Source organism: Phoxinus phoxinus (genome assembly GCF_949152265.1).
Source record: "Phoxinus phoxinus genome assembly, chromosome: 6".
Lineage (NCBI taxonomy): Eukaryota > Metazoa > Chordata > Actinopteri > Cypriniformes > Leuciscidae > Phoxinus > Phoxinus phoxinus.
Genome location: NC_136881.1, coordinates 3,729,688 through 3,751,416, shown reverse-complemented (window position 1 = coordinate 3,751,416; position 21,729 = coordinate 3,729,688). Strand labels below are relative to the sequence as shown.

Sequence of the window (21,729 nt, the reverse complement as noted above, 5' to 3'; positions counted from 1 at the left end):
GTGAGCGATCTTTCTCTGGCTGCTTACCCCTGTTCATTTATTCTGGATCAATTTTATTGAGTTTCATCAAGCGAGCGCCGAGCTGCCCGAGACGATGGCTTGGCACAGTCGGCTGGATGGCAGATGCTGGATTCTGATTGGCTGCTGGGCCGCTCCACGGACGTCCATGCTGACAGAACATTGGCTTGGGTTCGGGAAGTCCTGCAACTAAAGCAGAGATAATCAGGTCTGTACGGACCGCAATCGGTTTCCACAGCTCAAGTGAGGACTGATACAGACACACACATGACTAAACTGAGCTCAACATGGTAGCTCAGTATGGTTTTTACCATGAAAGCATACCATGGTATTCTTTAAAGTAGCCTACAATGGCATATAGGCCGTATATTAATATGAAGATTGAATACTCCCTTTCACACAGCGCGTTGATCCCGGGAAATTGCCAGAGTGCCTTCTGTGTGAACGCAAACACGTCCTGGGATCGATCCCGGGTTGGGGACCTAGTAACATTGCCGGGATCAGTCCCGGAACGCGCCCTGTGTGGACGTAGTCGTAGTGATGACGCACGCAGCATCGTGCGACTCTGTTGCTCTTAGAAGAAAGTTTGTGTTCGTCATCAACAAAGAGAAAAAGAAAAAAATGTCTGCAAACTGGAATGAAGCCGAGACCAGGAGCTCCTCACTATCCGCGCTGAAGCTGAGAGCGTTCGCCGGCTCTGTGGAGCGGTACGCGATGCGTTATGTACATGTTTTTGACGCGCACGTTACACGTCTCATCCTGACGTCACGTGTCTTTCCGGGATCTTACCGGAATGTGTGTGAACACACTCACAGATCCCGGAAAATCACTGGCAGTGTGAATGAACCAAAATCAAACGATCCCGGGACACATTATCCGTGTATTTTCTGGAATCTCTGTGTGAAAGGGGCTATATATGCCACCATGGTATTTCAGACATGTACTGTAGTATCAATTCTCCATGCACTTCCACTGCAATGGTATAGTACTTTACCATGGTTGTGAGAGAAGCTATATGCATACCTTGTTAAGTTTCTATAAAGTGCACTCAACCCTCACATAATTATGAAAACCCTCATGAATGACCTCGGCGTCTGCATTTCTCACTGTTCGCATTGGGATTCATGCGGCTGTGTGAATGTTTATGTGCTTTTTAGACTGCTGATGGTGATTTGTACACACCGCGGACACATTGACGGTCAATATGACCTTTTCTCTCAGGACTAGCGCTGATGATGACTCTGTGAGCCCAGAAATGTGAAAGAAATGTGTGTTTGTGTCCCGTGAGGTAAATAAGGGGCAGACAGCTGTCTTCAGTCAATCAGAGTTACATGACCTTGTGTTTAGGACACAGGGAACACCATCTGGAGTCCCTCTAAACAACAAGATACTTCCATATTATGAAGTATTAGCCTTAAAGATATAGTTCACTGTTATCTAATTACTCTCATGACAGCATTACTTGTATTATTTTGATTAATTCTGAACAAGATTTTCAGTGAATAACTACTTAAATTTTCAGTATGTTCCTCACAGTTACCATGTGACTTCAGAAGATCCGATGAACTATTGTAATGATGGATCTTTCTTGTTATTTTGATCCTCATGCATGACAAGAGTGGCCAGGATATGTTTCAGTAAGATAAAGAAACAAGATGAGGTGTGAGTAAATAATGACTAATTATAATTTTTGGGTGAACTTTTCCTTTGTGAATAGGTACAGTCTATCATGCACAAATGGCTTGATCTTTATGGTTTGTGCTTCAATGGTTGGATTAATGGTTATTATTTTTTTAAATAAGAACACAGGGATTGTGTACAGTGGTTTGGAAACAAAAATTGAGCGTGGTGTGACTAAGAACTAGCCGGGTATGAAATCATAATTGTTGTAAATGGTCGCAATGCAATGGTCTGAATCTTTAACACAGTTTCCCAACTAGCCCCGCCCACCGTGAGATCTCATTGGTCTAAAATCCCTCCACTAGTCGGACGTGAAACATTGCATGCTCTTGATTGATTGATTGTGTCACGTTATGAAGCATGCATACTCTTCAAATGCCTCTGTATGATTTTGATAAAACACGTGGATTAGCCGGAGGTCCAGTAAACTTTGTTTGTGAACTTTCACACAGTGAAAAGAACCTTAGGAAAAGCAAACGACAGTCGTTTCATCAAATGCCGTTTCAGTCTAAACAGATCAGACTCAAAATAACAGTGCTGCCGCGTTTAGAGAACATTTAACATTCCGGCTCGGTATTTCCAAATATGACTGCGTCCGTCTTGTTAGCGAAGCCGCTTTAAAGACATCTGCACATCTGAAAATGTCTCAGCTATTTATTTGTGTACCAGAACGCTTTTATGGTGTTTACCTCCTCTGTTGCCATTTAGATTTAGTGGGGCTATTTTTCACAAATCATAAATGTTTAATGACACATTTACGGGAGCAGGGAAAGCTTATCGACTGTGACATTAATCTGATTTTTTTTTTTTTTTATCAGTCGTTGCTCATATCCAGTAAAAGCTTTTTTTCCCCTTGCATTTTAGAAAATGAGTTACTGAACTTGCAATTTCTGTGCATTTTAACTTTTTAAATACATTGATTATGTCTGTAGTTTGAAACCTATGACCATAATATTTCATCAAACGCATGGCATAATGCATATTTTCCCACCAGATTACATTATTCTAATGAAAAAACCCAACATGTTCACTAATCATCATCATTACTATCATTATTAGTATTTTAATTTAGTATACAGACCATGATGAATGCCTAACTTATGTTTTACAAATATACATAGTTTACAATTTAAATAATATAGCACTTTTTATCACATTATAGTAACGAAAATCCATGTTCTTTCTTCCAAAAAGTTGTTGGGGTCGAGTGGACATTCTTGACAGTTTTCATGAGATTCATGACTTTTGATATCACATCATATTTTAAACATTATTTATGGTTACATTTATTCTTTTTTCATTGAAAAAATATATGTCAATTATAAAAATGATTAGTTTTTAAACGTTTTAATAGATAGTTCACTCTCGAATCTCAATAACAGCTTGTAACAGATCCGTACAAATCATTTTTAATCCCACATATGCAGAATCTATTCATTTGTCTCTGAATTCCTCGTTGTGTTTCTTCCACAGCTGTTTAATCCGTACATCTCCAGAAAACCTCCCAAAAAAGTCCTTGATCCCTCAGGTCCCAGAGCGGCCATCAGTTTCATGTGCTGTCAGCCCTGTTTCGCCGGTGGCCTGTATTGTATTCTGCGGTGTGTTGTGAGGTCACGCCTGCATGGCATCCCTGCGGTGCATCTACTTCCTTTACAAATCAGCCTAATCCTGGAGGAGTCGCGTTCGGCCAGTGTTTGCCCCGAGGTGTCGCTAGATAAGCAGCCAGGAGTCCCGGGCTTCGACGTTGTTAATTACACAAGAGAATACAGATATGCAGAAAAGGGGGGGCGGCGTTGTGGGCTTTAAAATCGTGTCTCTCCAGCTGTTGTTTGCTGTCAAAGGTGGGGCTGGGACAAGACAGATAGCGGCCTCCGAGACCCTGAGTGATTTAGGAGATACGTGACTGTGTTTGACACACCAGAAAGGCCCTGTTCGCTGGCATTAGTGCTTATGTAAAGGAAAGCTCAGTCTCATGCTTATCTATGTGTGATGGTCGTACTGGTCTAATGCATCATATCTGCATGAATGCTCATGTAGGCGAGATAACACACAGAGTATGACTCAAACTCATGGTTTACCGCACTGTGGTCGCGTTTTATATTATTCTATTACTCTCAGACATAAATGCGGATAGATAAGCACACACATCGTAAGGATATAATGCTCCAGCCGCATTAGCAGAACAACCAAAGCATCTCTCAGTGGGGAGGTTGTGAATCATCGAGAACTAAAGTTTATACTGGCACTAATTGATTTTCGTGACATTTGGTTTGCCAGTGGTTCTTCTAGAATGTCTGCATGTTTCTACTTCTGCCGACAGAACGCTGGGATATATGCAGTACTGTAAATCACTGTATAAAGTGGTAACTTTAATTGTTACGTTAAAGAGCTATTTATACCTGATCTTAACCTTAAATTTCGTTTTGTTGGTGTAATATATTTAGGTTGATTCAGTAATCAGTAATGTTAAATAATTATTTATTTATTTTACCACATGAAGAACCATTTTTAGATTACCTTACAATACTTCACCATTGTCATGAAAATGAGTCAAGTTTTGGCAGTAGGTCGATCATAACGACACCGTTCTTTCTTGCAGCACGATAGACCGCATGATTTTATCAGCCGCGGGTTCAATAAACTCCTTTCTCCAGTAGGTGGCAGCAAATCATAGTCTTAATGAGTGAGCCATTGAATCATTCATTCAAATGGTTCATTCAAAACGGCTGATTCATTCAGGGACAAAGAGTGAGTCGTTCGGTCAGTCGTTGATTCGTTTAAAAACACAGATTCATAATTCAGTGTGGAAACATCACGTGCTGCTCGGAGACATGTAATGACTCTACTGTGGATCTGTTTGTAAGTCTGAAATATTTTCTCGAGTAAAAACAGGCAATATTCTAAAATGTAGATCACCTTACATTAACTTCTTGTTTATTGAACTGTTGTCATATCACATTTGCAATAGTACTGATATTGGGGAAAACTGCACTCTTGCTCATATGTGGTATTGCTTAACTATATCCTATATTAAAATCAAGAACTCATACATTTTCAGGGCATATTCATTTTGGTGGCATTTTGCCCCAAGCCCACGTTAATTTACTACCCTGGACATTTTCGGCCCTTCTGTTGCAAGGCCCATTTCAAGAGAAACATATAGCAAAGGCCACTAAAGGCATTGGTGGGTATAAGAGACTTCCTTCAAAAACATAAAAGAAAACTTTCCAACTCCAAAACTTTGAACGGTATGGCATATAAACTCTGCTAAATTATTTTGACAAAATACTTATCCTAATCATGACAATTCACTGGTGAGAAAAGTACGCTGGTAAATAGTTGCATTGGAGTAAATGTAAAAGTAAAATCACATAAGAATGGCGTCTCAAATGACAAATGAGGCAGAATGAATTCTGCATTAAAACAATAAAAAAGTACAGGCTTTCATGCTAGCAAACATTAAGTTACTGATTGCGGGCTGCAAGCATTATTCCAATGTGTGTTGCACGTTTGTTGATACATTAATAGATCAATTCTTCAAACACTTCTTGTAAAAGGAAAGACCTTGACAATAAGATCCAACGATCCATGTTTCATCCATTCATTCGGCCTCCTTCAGGGAATCTCATGCAACTGTGGTGGGAGTTTTAATTGGCCAGTTGCACTGCAGCAAAATCTCCCAGTGCACCTCGTACCGGAATCTTCATATGTGCGCACGGCAAGGTGCACGGCGTCTTCGGAGAGCTCTTTGGCTTAGCTAATGGGGTTATTGATCATTTTGACACAGCCGACATTTCTATAAGCCCCATGAAAGGCCTGCTCAAAGTGTAGCGCATCACAACCGGAATGCATTTAGATTACTTCATTGCGGCTCTGAGCGGCCAGAGCCGGCAGAAGATAGCATTCTCAAACGTCCCATCATTGCTGGCCTTTAAAGGACACTTTTTTAAAATATTTGTCACAAAACTCTTTATGCTGCTTCTCTTTCCCCCAGCCCTGGTGCCAGATTGCCCGTGAGCTCTGGCTTCAGGTGCAGATAAATCCCTTTGGCCGACCTGATGAGGTGCCGGCGAGGAAATTCAAGCTCTTCTGAGAAGTAATGAAGCAATCTGAATGTCATCTCTATATTGGCTTCGGAGGTTATGGAGAACTGTCCCACAGAAACCCCATGGCCACTGGCAAGAGTTTGGTGTAGAGTTCTCTAGTGCTGATTTATTGTGCTTTATATTGAATTAGCTAATGTCAATAAAACATATTTAAAGCTGTAGCCTTTTATTGGATACACTTTCGTACAACACTCAAAATAAAGAATTACCACTGTGACATACCCCACACAAGGTGGCTTGCGAAGGTGTATCTTGACTGTCATTATCGGATTCGGGCTCTGGTTTTTTGAACATTAAATAATGTAAATGATCATAATAGAGGCCCTTTAATTGTTGGTTATTTGGTTGGTTGGATGGTTTATACATTAATTCACTCATTTATTTAAATTGATGGTTGGTTGTTTGTTTGCTTTTGTTTGAATCGTATGTATATGTTGTTATTTGAAATCTAATTTAAATCTTATTTTCAGATCAGCTCAGATTTTAAAGATTTCTTTAGACATTCAGGTCATCAATGTGAAATTCAAGCAAAACTACATGTCTTTTGACATCGAGTTTATGGAGATGTGTTTCAGTTTGATCAAATAAGCAATAATGCACATAAGGCGGCAACAAATGTCCAGTTTTCTGTCATCTTTCTCCGTTCTGTCAGCATGTTGTAGAGGAAAAGTCTCTTGGCAGCGTGTTCATCGTAACTACACACGTCCTGAACACACAATCCGATTTAATCTCTCAGTGTGAACAGTCGGTCCTAAAGACTGGATTTGGAAAAACAAATCATCTATTGAGTTTGATGTAATGTTGTGCCAAAACTGAATGTTTCTCTCTCAGTGGCAAGTTCATAAAAAATGTCGTCACATATCAGCCAGCCGTGCTTCTGGATGGATACGAGCGGTTCTGCACAGAGTATGAAATGTGCTATATAAATAAACTTGCCTTGCCTCGCCTTATAATACATGTCATCATTTATCACTTGCAAAATCCTAAACGTGTCAGTGTAAAACCTAAAGTGAAAATACCCAGCATGCCTTCATTTAGCATATTCTCAAATACATTTCATCACATACGTGTAAGTGATAATTAACAGCCAGCCAGCCAGTCAGAAACACAAGATAAACCCTGACATGTGATCAAGGCCATGATGTGAAATGGGGAATTAACTAATAAATAAATGGACATAAAATATTAATTTAAGTAACCTAAAAGTCCAGATCAACCTGTTGATGTTTATTTATCTATACGAGCTGTCTAAATGTACATTATTCTGACAAAATTCAGCTATTTAACTAAAAGATAAATGTATGGTCATGAAATATGATGATTTATGATTTTGATTATAAATTTGACTGCTAATTGTTGCAATTAACCAATCAGAATCAAGTATTGCAGAGAGATGTGCCATAAGTCATACTGATTGTTACTGTATATAAAGTATTCAAAACAAATGCAACAACAAATGGTATTGGGTCTTGAGGAGATGATGATGACCAGGCTCTGTTGACTATAGTCATAGTATAGTCATATAGTCAGTTGATATATATATATATATATATATATATATATATATATATATATATATATTTATATATATATATATATATATATATATATATATATATATATATGATAATTTGTGTCAAAATGAAGAAACAATCTAAAGAGCCCCTTCAGCGATGCCTGAAAACATGTTGTTGTCAAGAGTTTGTAACCGGTGTTTTATTTCACCTATTAATATCTCCCTCTAAAACAAATATAAATCTCAATCAAACCCTGCAGTTGACCTTTACTTTTGTATGGTGTAGTTCTTGAGATCATTTTGAACTCTCTCTCGACCTTGCTTCACATGTAGAACAAATCAATGTACCTGCGGCCAGCATCATAATTAAGGCTCTGACGAAGCGCTTTCATTTACTGAAGCAGGGCTAATAGGCTTTTCAGACTGTACGATAAATCAGCCGTCAGCCACGTCAGACCCGAGCTCTCCCAAAGCTGCCCGCCACAATCAACCTCTGTCAAATAAAAGCCGCTTTGTTTCGTGCCTTGGGGAAACGGGGCGAGATTAGGTCTTTGATTGACACGCGTTGGGTCAAAAGGTGCTCTCGTGTTGTTGGATTGCAAAAACAATTATATACATCACACCCGATCTGTGCTCTTATTAAAAGCAAACTCAATGTTGAGATATTCATGCTGATATATACTGTAGCCACCAAAGGCAATTCATAATTTTTTTTTTTTTTCATAATGCTCCTCAATAATTTATTGCACTAAAATAAGACAAACATTCATGCAATCTCCCGTCACTGGTTTGGCAAACGTTTGTCCGTGCAGCTGTGTTTAGTTTCGGTCTGTTCTCATGAAGAATAAAGACTAATAAATAAAGGGATTTTTGTGTGTTATTAAAAATTATAAATCAATTTGGAATGCCAAATAAACATTTTAGTAATGAATGTCCCGTTTGGTTGAAGAGGAAATCCTGCTATGGTTTGCAGTGAGGACATGCGTCTGGTCGAATGGCCTTTATTAGGCATGCTTAACGCTCAACAGTTGCTCAACGGGGCTCAGGGAACTTCATGAAGATATCAGTTATGTTTATTTGAAGTAACAAGCATGTCTCATATGCGTCTCCTAAATGTCTTTATGAGAGAAAAAAGATAGGCTGCTCAGATGATTTAGTTTTGAATTCATTTGATTGAGATATTTGACTCTGGACTTTAGACATTGTTGAGATCTCAGAGATATCATGGTTTCTTTTTCTCTTAGAGGATCGATCTGAGAAGCAGAAGACTTACATAAAAGTCTCCATTTGCTCTATAGGAGCCTTGTGATTTCTTTGTTCTTCAGGGCTAAGATTCAGAAATGTTTCAGCTTTTTTAAACATTTCAAACTTTTAACAAAGGCTTTAATGCACATTTTTGTCAGCGGAAGCTAATCATTGTAATATTATCAGGAAGTGAAAAGACAAACAATTGCAATCTCTGCATTCGAGGGGAGATTTGCCACTGTGTCCTACATGACTGATAGTCAATGGTGGCCTGTCATTGTTTCCAGCCCATTATTACAGTCACGAAGAGCATCCAGTGCACCACCCACTAATAGTGGCTTTAGTGACAGTAAATGTCAAAGTGTACGCTAGGGCACATGGTCAAGGCCAAGGCGATCGACATTTGTAGACTATAACATGTTTACAAGCCCAGGCCTCTAAGTTATTGTTGTTATATTCAAGTAAAATGTCACTATATTCTTCAGGATATTATCGGATAGTACTTAAAGTGCTGCTGCTTTTTTGTAATAGAAGTTATCCTTAAACTCCCATTATTTATTATCTGTAAGGATAGTTGGGTCAGCAGCACCATCTTCAAATGAAGACAAATAGCTGTGTCTGATTCAACCAGAATCTCTGAAGCAGATTCCAATGCCACATTAATATTAAAGTATTATATTCCTGCTCAAAAGTCTCAAATGAGAGTATAATATTAAAATAATTATTGATTTACTTTTTAAGCTGATTTAATAATTAAATAGGTTTGATATGATATGATATTATTTTTAATGTACATATGTCAAATATTTCAACTAATTGGCTTTACTAACTAACGTATTTTACAGTATGTGTACTTACACAATTCTATCACTGAATAAGAGACAAACATTTCCAATTGTCTTTGATGAGGTCTATTTTCTTGTGTGACAGTGAAGGGAGGGCATCCTTCCTCTTTTATAGTCTTAACTCGCAGAATGTTATCTTTCTAGGCCAATGATGGTATTTTCAACCATACGCAGACTTTATTATTGTATCCTTGAGTGGAGGCCCTCCTGTCACGTACCAACACTCTTTACCAATCCAATACAATTCCATACTAGAATTGTGTTTGCTCTTTTACTGTCATATGATGTTCACAAACATCTTAAATATACAATTTCCTCCACACGCCTTTTGCAGAGTTTTTGTAAAACTACATAAATAAATGTAATTCGCCCGAACCAGCTCCAACAAAAAGTCCGTCCATATCTTTTTCTGGACATATATCATATAAATACTATGTTTTCTGGACATCATGGTACTATCTTTGTTTACATGTACCTTAGAGTTCCATGTATATACATACATTTAGTACGTACCAGCATCCCATCACTGTATGGTACGGCCACAGTGTTTTGTTGTGAGAGGCCGTAGGGTTCTGCAGTGCTTACATTAGCGCACCGCTCAATACGACACAATAGGCTGTACAAGGATCCTGAATTATAGAACACACGTATAGAGCCCTTCTGAGCGGTTCGTGGTGTGCAGTTCTGTTTTTGTAAAGATCTGAGTTAGACCTAAAAGAGATATTTCAGCTCTGGCTCATGAGCTAAGAAGAGCTGAAATGGATTTTTGAGTTGTGAAAAGTGCTTGATAAGAAAAGACAGGCATTACTTTTAAGTTTTACTTTTTTAGTTTTAGTGTCTCAAAGTTCTCCCACTGCATTGCCCTTCACCATTGTTCTGCGGTTCTTTAGCTCAAATTAAGTAAGCAATAAGGTACTCGAGGCTGTGCTGTATCGTGAATAAGTCACGGCTGAAGGGCGTTGTTAGGCACGACGAGAAGTGGAGTTACAGCCGTGACTTATTCACGATACAGCTCTTGCCTCGAGTACCTTATTGCTTTTATAAAATGGTTACCACACAATACAACTATTAAAGCCGAAAAATATGTATCTATGCAACTTTCATGAAGTAAAATCACTAAAAGCCTTCCTTCCGCTGGAAAAAATAGTCCCTGGCCGTAAACAGCAACAGAAGTTAAATACATTATTTCTTCAATAGATGGACAAAGACTGTCTTTATGAGCGAGTCAGTCAGTAGAGAAGACTTTCACTTGTGATCACGGAGAAGGAAGACGCAACTGACAGATGACTATGGGCTCGGGGAAACCCCATAACTGTTAAAAGGACAAGATATTGCAGCGGACATTCAAACGGATTTTTTATTATAATGAATATATACGACTGACCTGAAGGAAAATGCTTTATCTACTGTAAATGCAGGTTCACTCGCTTACTCGATCTCTCACAATACTCTACTATAGCTTCTATGAACAATATCGATGAGATTAAACATGTGTTGCTAAGAGCGGTTGCTAGGGGTGTTGTGTAGCGATACATAGAACCGTTGGGTGAAGCGGTCATAGGCGTGTTTTATCGTGAATAAAACACAGCTATTGACCAATCAGAATCAAGTATTGAAACTAACCGTTTTAAAATGACAAATATAGTCTCCATCTGCCTCCATTTGGATAGAAAACGTTTATAATCAATACCCTGTGTTTTTGTGTAGTCACTGGTGAATTATGATGTATGATAGATCAGTCAGACTGATTTGCTGCTTTTCACAAGCATATCAAACTTTCTTATTTCACTTGTTTTGTTCCTGAGTAAATCAGTGTTTTGAACGAATCGGTTAAGGGAGCGATTCAATGACTCGCACATGCTTCATCCCTATTTGCATACTATCCGTCCTAAATAGTATTCAAAATTAGAATTAGTGTGTCCCAAATCATAGTATGTTGAAATTAGTGTTTCAAAAATACCTGAATGGTCTACTTTTTTCAGTTAGAAACTTTTTTCAGCTACAAACCCAAATAATAAGTTACACTACAAACATGGCAGATGTGCGTGACTGACGGTTAAGAAGAGAGGTGTTGATAAAGGGGTTTGAGTGATTAATAATCAGTCATTTATTTAATGTTATCCACATTATATTTGATCTGCAACAGCATTGAACTTTTATAAAAAATATGTTTGGTCATTAACTTTTAAATGCATCATTATGCAAATTGATAATCTAGGAGATTAAACTAAATTGAATGTGGAGAATTTTAACTGTGACAAGATGATTGACAGGTCAGGTTAAACGGTGATAGGATGCACATAACTAAGTGACAGAGCTTCCGTTAAAGACGCAATTATGACCAAGTAGCTTGTCCTAAATCTTGCCTACTCTTCTGTTACACACTCAAAGGTATGGACTTTTTCTTCACAAAAAGAGTACCGGTACATACTTTTAGGGCATAGTGTAAGTAGGCAAATTTGGACGCAGCATCATTTTTCAAACCTGAATGAATCTGTGTTTTGAATTAATTGTTCATTTAATGAATCAATGATTCACTCATAAAGATTCACTCAATTGTCAGTACCCGATGTTAGCCTGGCTAACGCCAGACCCAATTCTCGCTGAGACTTGGGTCTGGGAACCACATGTTCATTTTCTCGTATTTGAGGCGTGGTTTACGAATGCGCCGGCGCCGTTTATTGGGTGCTAATAATGTCTATCAAATGCGCCTGTACGTAGCTCATAGCCAATCGTTTCCATTATACCAGATGACGTATGTAGAGAAATGGTTTAACGCCAAACGCTGCTCTTTTTTCTAAATAAAATTGCGATCTAAACTACTTAGAACAATATCTAAGGCTGCATCAAAAGGTAGCTTCGCGTCTGCTGCCATGTTGACTCCATAGATATAAACAAACTGCTTAGTTGTGTCGCAAGGATGTCGTCATCGTCTTGCTGCTCCCTCCCCGTTCTGTGATTGGTTCCCTAAACGAGGCGAAAATCAGGTCCATGGTTTCCAGACTGCCTTTCAGCGAGAATAAAATCGCGCTGCGCAAAGGCAGTCTGGGGAAACCCAGGCTAACCCGATGTAACCCCCCAAAACAAATCTTAACACTAATTGTAGCATTAACATATACTGTATTTTTTTATAGCACACATGATGTGTACTTCTGGGTGTTAGCCTGCTTTATGGTTAGTTTGGCCAATAAATGTTTTATGGTCCCCTGAACATCCAAGTATTTAATCAGCTTTTTTCTGTAAATATAATTAAGGAAGAGTGTAGCAATAAAATTGAAGAAATTACATATAATTCAGAATTGAAATAAATTATTAATTGTCTTTAAAATAATGTCACAATGCAAAAACATATTAACAGTCATAAAAGTAGACATTGATAGTTGAAAATGTGTTTTGTCTTAATATTTTGTGTATAAGAAACCCACAGTATCTTGTTTGTCTTGTCGGAGCAGTCGTGTACAGTATGTGATGCTAAAAGGCTCATGGCAGGACTTTCATCTTTTCCTCTTTTTAATGATGCCATTGATATTTCAGAGACATAAAGGTTGCGATGCCAAAAGCAAAGGTATTTCCTGGAAGATAACCAGACTTCTTAGAAATGTAGTTGGGATTCACATAATCTTCACAGAAGATGACATTCTTTAAGCAATGCTTCTCCAGAGATATAAGTTTCACTCTCAGGTCTTGAAATCACTCTTAATCTTTTTTTTCTTTTTTTTAGCAAGTTCTTCAGAAACGTATAAAGTCATCTGAAAGACGAATGGAATGAGAGAGCTTCTTATTAGCATGGACGTCAGTGACAGCAGTGTTTTGGTTACTAATAAACATGAGAATCAGTCTCATTCCTGATATGTATGGAGATGATTGTAGATGATAACTGTGTTGAAATAAACTCAAAGTGACCAGCATGCTTGCCATACCTACAGAGTTGCGCTCTGCTGTGAACCACAATAAACGAGATTTGAGGGTTTTTTGTGTGATAATTTAGAGGCCTACAAGGAATCGTTCAAGCTGGAAGTGCAAATCCTACTATTGCTTGCATCTTTTTACTACGGTCTTTCAGCAGATCAGATGGGCACACCTCAGATTACATCATTAATATTCATGAGCCAAGCTGATAAGTGTTACATTATGCTCACTTTTTAGATTATTTCTATTCCCCTGGTTTGAAGCAATGATTAATTTGAGTGGTTTGCCTGGCAGCTAAAGAGATGCATTCAGATTAAGATAATTATTCTACTGTGCCTGGTCATTTTCCTTGTTTTTATTTTATTTTTTATGTTTCTGCAAGTGTCCGGGAGCTGGACTGTAAAAGTTTCAACCACTGCATGTAGTCGACTACTAACCTCAGGCAGTCAATCAAACCGTGGAGGAACATTGAGGATTCCTCGAGGAACAATGCGCCTCACCGTTAGAGGAGAACGTGGTCATTCTATAGATAAGAGATTGAACATTTTTACCTCAGTGAGATAAAGGCCTTCGGTGCTTCAGGCTTTCTGGTTACGGTCGGAAAGAAAATTACAGAAGGGTAACATGTATTTGCTACAGGCCTGACTGAAAGTAATTTATGCATTTGCATGCAGATGTTTTTGCATTATTTCTTTCTCTGCTTGTGTGCCTCAGGAGAAACATTCAAAGCACTTTTTATAGCAAAGGACATATGCAATAAAACGGGAATAGGCTGAGGTCGTTATGAAGAAACTACTTTATTAAAGTGTAATGGAAATAAATAAAGAAATGAAATGAAAATAAAAAATAAACTGAATTCATATGTTTGCACAATAAAAAAGGCACACAAAAACATGTTGAAACAAACATTGCTTTCTTGTTTTGACTATATTCAATACTTGCATATATTAATTCATATTTAGTTTTTTTATAGTATGTATGAATGCAACTATACATGTTTCAAACAGTAGTATGCTACATTTATGGGTAACTTTAGTTGACTGTCATTGTTACATGCAGTTACTAGTAATTTCTATACATTTTGTTTAATAACATGGAACTAACCCTAAACCAAACCAAACCCTAATCCTAACCCTATAAGTACATGTATTTCATTAATATTACTCAGTACTGAAATGTATAATTGCACTGTAACAATGACACTTTACTTTGACCCATTTTTGTTACATGATCTCAATATGTGCATGTTTAACTCAACAAGTGACATCCAGATGTCTTGCATTTTTAATAAAAAAAAAAAATTGGCAGTCAGACTAAATAATGTGTCAAGAGAAAATGCCGTTATTATCAATTCTGAATGACATCTAGTTATGATTTCAGAAATAAATGTTGGCAGTCAAATAAAATAAAAAGTTTTTTTTTTTTTTTTTTAATATATCACTACTTGTGTCATTTGTGATTTGTCACACTGGAATTATGAAGTTACCAAAAAAATAGGGTGCTGTGCTGATGTTGGCAAAGGTAGTGGGTCATTTAATCATACAGAACAATCTTGTGTTCAATAATAGTAAGTGTATGTTAGTATCCCATTCTCCAAAAGTTTCATTTTGAACTTTAGTTTTGCGTGTGGATTGGAGGCGACCTCTAAGCGTGCGAGTCGCAGTCACTCATCCATCATGGCTCTGCTAATCCATTAGTTCAGCTACTTAATCGGCAGATATTGAGCCACTACAGCTGCTAATTACCACAGACAATTGTAACAGCCCAATGCTCTCTACCTGATAAATACAAAGCGCTTTCAATATCTGAGAGGTTGTCTTGCATTTCAATTAGATAATTAAATGTTCCTGTAGCCTGAACGGATATGGCTCAAGTGCACTCAGAGTTTGTAATTGCTGCTAACCCATCCTACCTTGTGCAAAAGTTAGTTTTGAGGGTAACTGAAGGTCATCATGTCCAGGCACAGATCTCAAGAGACGGAGTCACGTTGCTGTCATTGTTGTTTTTGCAGAGAGGTTGTTTGAATGATGAATATAACCACAATTGGTTGCTCACATTGTAGGAGAGAAAAGATTGCTCAATTAGCAAATAGTGAATACAATGTTTCCATTAAAAGCGTTGTGCAATCTGGAAATGCATACCTGTTAGAATGGGTTTGGGGATATCAATATATATTAAAATGCATGTTTTGTGTTTTTTATATTTGTAAAAATCCAACTTGATAATTGAAGGTTGAACACACAAAGTGTCTGGACTTTAATCACCCTATTTGGCCGTGAGGGATTGATGTGCAGGATTTTCCCAAACAAGAACGTTTTGGACATATTTACTGTTTTATACACTCACACTATACAGTGCGGAATGTCTGTCCATCTCAACATTGTTTTCATTTGTGTCTCATCTTTCTTGAGGTTCCATTGTCATGTTATGGTGTTATTGCTTTCAACAGTAGATCCTGCTTTCGATTCCTCCTCAAGGAGGTTTTTAATCATTGATAGTGCACATGTTTATGTATTGCAGGATTTGAATTCATTTATTTTTAGGATTGTCGAATACTTTTGTTATGGCCAATAACTGATAAGTGCATGTCCATTATTAAAATTCTATTTTAATACCATTTTGTCCAAATAAATGTTAAAAAAAAATCCAAAATAATTAAATATTAAAATATAAAATCAGTCTATTTTTTTGCCACCACAGAATAGTACAGTATACAAATGCATATTCATTTTGAGATGTGCTAAAGTTTTTATAGAGTATTTTTAAGTAACAGTAACGGTGATCAAAATGTGAAAATTGGGGAAATGAACATGCACAATTAAATGGCCAATATAGATGAATAATATATAATAATAATTTAAAAAAATATCTCCAATTTCCACCAAAAACTGATACAGTACCATTATATCATGCATTCCTATTTATTTTTCAGCAAGGCAAGTAGCAAACATTTTTTTTTGGTCTATTTTATTAAATCTGGTTGGTTGTTTTCGGTATTAACAGCCAATGAAATGCATGAAATCATTGGGTTTTTTTACAACCACAATCTAAATCACTTTCATATGTGGTTTGAAATCTGATTAAAATCAATCAAAATAAATAGTGAAATACTCAATTCTGAAGTTTCAACATATCTTGTATGTGTTCCAGCTGTTGCAGGGCAGGTCAATCCCAAAGCTGGGCACCCTGGACCAAATCGAGACAGGAAGTGGAGACGGATACAGTGGAGACTGTGATGACGAGGACGGATGCTGGGGATCGGGGAACGGAGCGGCAGAGAGGAGAAGAATAGTCACTATATGTAAGTGATTATCTCAAATAGAAAGTAAAGTGAAAGTACGAGAGAGACAGAAGGAACCTAAAAGAGAAAGGCACAGGAAAAACACTCTAAACGTTCCTAAGGACGCAACGTGCCATAACTTTATAGTTATATAGGTGGGATTGAACGCTTGTAAGGCTTGTTGGACTTGAGTCCAGTGTAGAAGCACAAAAGGGAGTAAATGGTGAACACAATCTCCTCTTGTTCTTTTTAAACCTGCAAATCAAATGCGAGTCTTTTTGTTCCTTTGTAGATCATAAGTCATAGATAACAAGTAGGAAATACCACATCTGACACTTGAATGGAAGGCGGAATTAGATCAGACTTCCACTGACGCTTGATATCCGAGTGTAATTAAGTGGCAAAATTAAGGTCAAGCGTAGAGAAACATTTTTCCAGACATTTCCTCTTCCTCCAAATGAATTATGCAATCAAGAATAACGTGGTTGTAAAAAAGTGGAACAAATCAAAGTGGCCATCTGGTAATTACTTCATCTTCCGGAGGGGATTGGATCTCTGACCCGTGGCCCGCTAAATCAACCTCAAGAGCTGCGTGCTTCTCTCTCCAAACCTCCTCTATCTCCCGTATGCTCGTCTGATTAATCGCCCCACACTTTTTCTCTGGATAGGGGCGTTCTGGGTCATCTAAACGTGCCGTTGCATCACAGCGGTATTTCCTTTTCCTCTGTCAATCTGCCGTACTGTGTCAGCGCCGCCTCATGCCCCTCTCATAATTCATGGGACGCTGTGACGATGCTCTCATTTATCACAGTCTTTCCCCTCTCATCCCGCTTCGTCCAAAACCATGTCACGCCTCAGCCGTCGACGCGGCGCCCGTTACGACTGTCAATAAGTTATGCAGACGGGCTGTCAGAAATCATGAGCTGTTTGCATCGAGACAAACCAGCAACTGCTTACGTGACTGAGTTCGTGAGGGGAGACTTCAGTGGCGTCACGGTGACGTTACATACGTTTTGTGTGCCTGTATTCTGATACGCTTTATCACTGCAAACCCTAATCCTCAAAATAATTCATTCATTTGAGTAGGGTAAACTTAAAGTAGTTCAACCAAATTAACTTGTATGAGTATTTAGAACTTTCTTTTTCTTTTGAGTTCACAAAACTGAGAGATTTTAAGTAATATGAATTGTTTAATTATTTTGAGTTTTATAAGCTTGTTTCGATTAACTGAAACTGGGTTGGGATTTCCCTGCATACTTTGCCATGATACTTGAAAGGGACAGTAAATCTTAAAATCGAGTGTTATATAATGTGTGCAAGACAAGTTATATAATGTGTGTACGTCTTAAGTGTGATATTTATTAGTGGTTAATGTTTTACCCTCATGGTTTTGGGTGGAGCATGAGCTTGTTTAGAACAGTTTTCTGTTAAATATTGACATATTCATTTAGCAATTGCTATGCTAATGCTACCACAGCATTGTATTACCAATTAGCAAGTTAAAATTGACTAAGTCAACTAGTTAAACCTATCAAAGTTCCCTCTACAAAAAAATAAAAATAAGTTGAGATTACCTGATAATTTTAAGTTAAAAATATGAATTATCTTACTCAAATATTTCAAGTTCAGATTAAAATGTATGAGTATAAAATACAAATCTGCCAGTTCTGCTTTCTTACACTTTAAATTTATTTTGATGTAACTGATTACCTCAAAATTGTTTGAGTTTTGGCAACTTCTTCTGGTTTACAGCGTGCAGTATAGATGGTTTCAAAGTAGCTTCTGAGTGATAAAAAGAAAAAAATAGCAAAATTAGTCAAATAATTAATTCAAATTCTACTGTAAAGCAGCTGTACAAGAAGACATTAGTGTCATTATTCAACTCAAGTCAGTTCAATGTTGATTCAATTCAGTTCAATAACAGAGTCGATGTTTTGTCAATTTAAGTGAGTTTTGAAAAGCACAAATCACAGGGAAATTCATGAAATGGGAAAAAAAAGTTCCAGTCCGTCTTCCAACTCAGACATGAGACAAACAAACAGAGTGTGATGAACATTTTATCAGGACACTATGCTGTGGTGCAGTTGAAGTTTAGATCTAGAATAATGTTTTGTTCACCAAGAGTTGCTGGAAAACTAAAATATTCAGTAGTTTACAGTCTCTTTTAATCTCTCAGACCCTGAAGCTGCTGATATATGAAAAAAAAAAAAATGAAAACCAAATGGGTGAGGGAATAACATCAGTCTTGCCGTTACTCACCTGTCACTTAAAACCATTCGCTAGCGATACACAAAAATCACCACTTACTTCCAGATATAAAATGACTACATTTTTGATCAGTATTGAGCTCCTGCCTCTCACTGAAACATATCTGTGAGCGCTGAGACCGATATTCAGCGGGTCACACTGAGGAGAAATAAAGAAAGAAATACAATGCAGACAAACGCAAGCGCTGTAGTAAATAAAATATTAACAGACGTGTGATTCTGGCTCAGTGCGCCCGAGTCTTCACACAAAAGGACGACCATGTCAATGTCACCTGTGTGCGTTCCCTTGTTTGGCAGCGAATCCAGACGCTGCGTACTTGGTATGGAAAACAAAAGGCGTCAGCGAGACGTATCGGCAGGGAGTCGCATTGATCTCCAGTAAGGAGACACAATGAGAGGAAGTGCAGGCTGGTCCCTTCGGTGAGCACTTGTTAATTAATAGCCTGTCTCGGGACGGGATTACATGATACCGCCCGGTGGCTCTTCATCGAGAGCTAACGCTTGAAGGTGATCTTCTGCACCTGATGAGCTGTAATGATCCTGTTGTATTTAAATGGATCCTTTAATGGACCGGGGCACTTCGGTGGCCAATTACGGCATTTGAAGCTCATGATACACTCCTCACCAGGCCAGTTACAGCGGTTATATAGCCTGAGAGGTTCTGTAGCACGGATTGAAGCCGGAAAATAACAGGCCATGACAGTGGGATGGGAATTGTTCTGTAGTCCTTTTAAGGAAGCAATAATTGGGAGTAACTTTAGAGCACTAAACAACAATACCAAACAAAAACACTACTATTATACTACCTCTTCAAAACGAAATGCTATGTATTGCAGAAAATCTGAAGTAGTGAACATGTATCTTTAACATGTCAGGGTTTCTCTAGCACTGAAAGCACTAATATTGTATTCATCCATCCATATTGCAATTTTTAAATGAAGTTTAAATCCATCCATCCATCTCTATTACATTTTAAATAGTTTAAATCTATCTATATATGTATATCCATCCATCTAGCATCCATTCCATTTTTGTTATTCTTCCCTGAATTCACATTTTAATTGCACATTTCCATATAATACATTCTCAATTCGATTCTGAATAGTGCACAACCCGGTTTGGCTTGATGACATGTCCACATTTTCTAAAGAATTGAGTCACTGAAGAGCCATAAACAGAACTGAACGTTCCAATATTTCTAATATTTTTCCTCTCCCTAGCTGAGTTCAAAGGAAGGTGTAATTGGCATTCTGGAAAAATATTACATTTCAATGCATTATGCACTGTGACTGCATAGATGCCCCTTTGTTAATGATGCCCCTCAAAATCAGATATGACCAAAAGCAGGGTTTTAAAAAGTTGGATCTGCCTGCTAATGAATCAAAAAGAGGCCAAGCGGTCCAGACGCCATGCAGACCGTCTAAATGAGGCGCCATAGTGAAACCCTGCTGGCTGTGTCACATCAAGAAGCTCTGAATATCACCGCAGCCGTCGCTGGGCACAGCTGGTGGCGAGAGAGAATCTTAACCAATGCAGGAATTAAAATAACATTCACATCCAGGCGTCTGATAACGAGGGGGACGTACAGATGAAGCTCTGCCATTGTGCTTGTTTAACTAATGCTCTGCTCTGAAGAGGCCTGCTGAAAATGACCCGCTGTGTCACAGAATGATGAAAATGAACGATAATGATCCTCGTCGGAGCGCCCTGATGTGCGGTGAATCATAGTGGGGAAGAGCCTCGCTGGACCAGCCTGTCATCAACAAAATATTGCTTATAGATACTTCAAATCAAGCAGGATCTGGAGGTGGACAAAGCCTCATGCATCACTGATGAGATGTTAGAGACTATCACAGATTGTTCACTATTCCCTGCTGTTGTCAGAGCCATTCTTTTCTAGTTTAACAAACTTTTGACAAAATCGTTAAAAATAAATATAATTTGAACCTGGAGATAAGGTTATGATGCAAATTAAATTATTTAAGAAATATTCTGTGTTATTTCTAAGTCTCTAATCAAAATTAAATTCATCATGTGTCTTTTTACAGAAGATTTGATTTTCTTGCTTTCAATGAAGCTCAAGAAGTTTGTGATCTCAAATCTGGTGAATTGATCATCAGGTTTTGTTCATTTTGCTCAAAGTGGAGGAACAAAATATTAAGACATTCTCAAATGCAGGTAGTAATGCTGACTTCTCATGCTATGGGAACATTCCTGCTTCCCACTGAAGTCGTGATTACAAGCGTATCGTGTTCAAGTGCTTTGTTGTCGGAAAGAATAGTAATTTTGGAGGACACCAGGTTTATTCTTGCCAAAATGTATTGAATATATTTCGTTTTGTATAAAATGTAGCGTCCCATTCTTTGACAACCATATAAACATTCATCGTGCTATCTAGTCAGCTTGCTGACTAATCCGAGTTTAGGTCCAAAACATGCTATTTTTGGTGTGTGTAAAACAGGCTTCAAATGGCTACATATATGTAAATACGCACAACTTTATTGACAAGACAAGGCAGCAATCGTCCTCCCATCTTTAAAGTTAATAGTCTGCCCAACTCAGGAAACTCGGATATCAAAATTATCAGTTTCCCAGTTGTAAATATGATTTGAGAGGCTGTTCATGTCCAATTTCCCACTCAGAAACTCGTATTTATGATAATTCCGATAGCATGTGAAGGCAGAATTATTGCTGTACTGATAATAATTTGTAATTACAACTTTTATTAAACTTAAAAAAATGCAAGTTCAACTGGAGTCAACTCAGCATGACAAAATGTTACTCTTGTGTGTTTATGTCAAATTATACTATGCAAGCAAGCCGAGGTTTGAATGATCAAACGCTCTACTAGAAGGGAAAGTCT

General features: G+C 37.9%; 1 protein-coding gene across 1 annotated transcript in view; it reads left to right on the top strand.

Annotated features, from left to right (window-relative positions):
- The window catches only part of gpc5a (glypican 5a), a 156,797-nt gene that overhangs the window by 92,252 nt on the left and 42,816 nt on the right, over positions 1-21,729 (top strand). Inside the window, exon 7 of the mRNA XM_079617307.1 lies at positions 16,470-16,620. Coding sequence (XP_079473433.1) covers positions 16,470-16,620 — 151 coding nt within the window. The remainder of the gene's footprint in view (positions 1-16,469; positions 16,621-21,729) is intronic.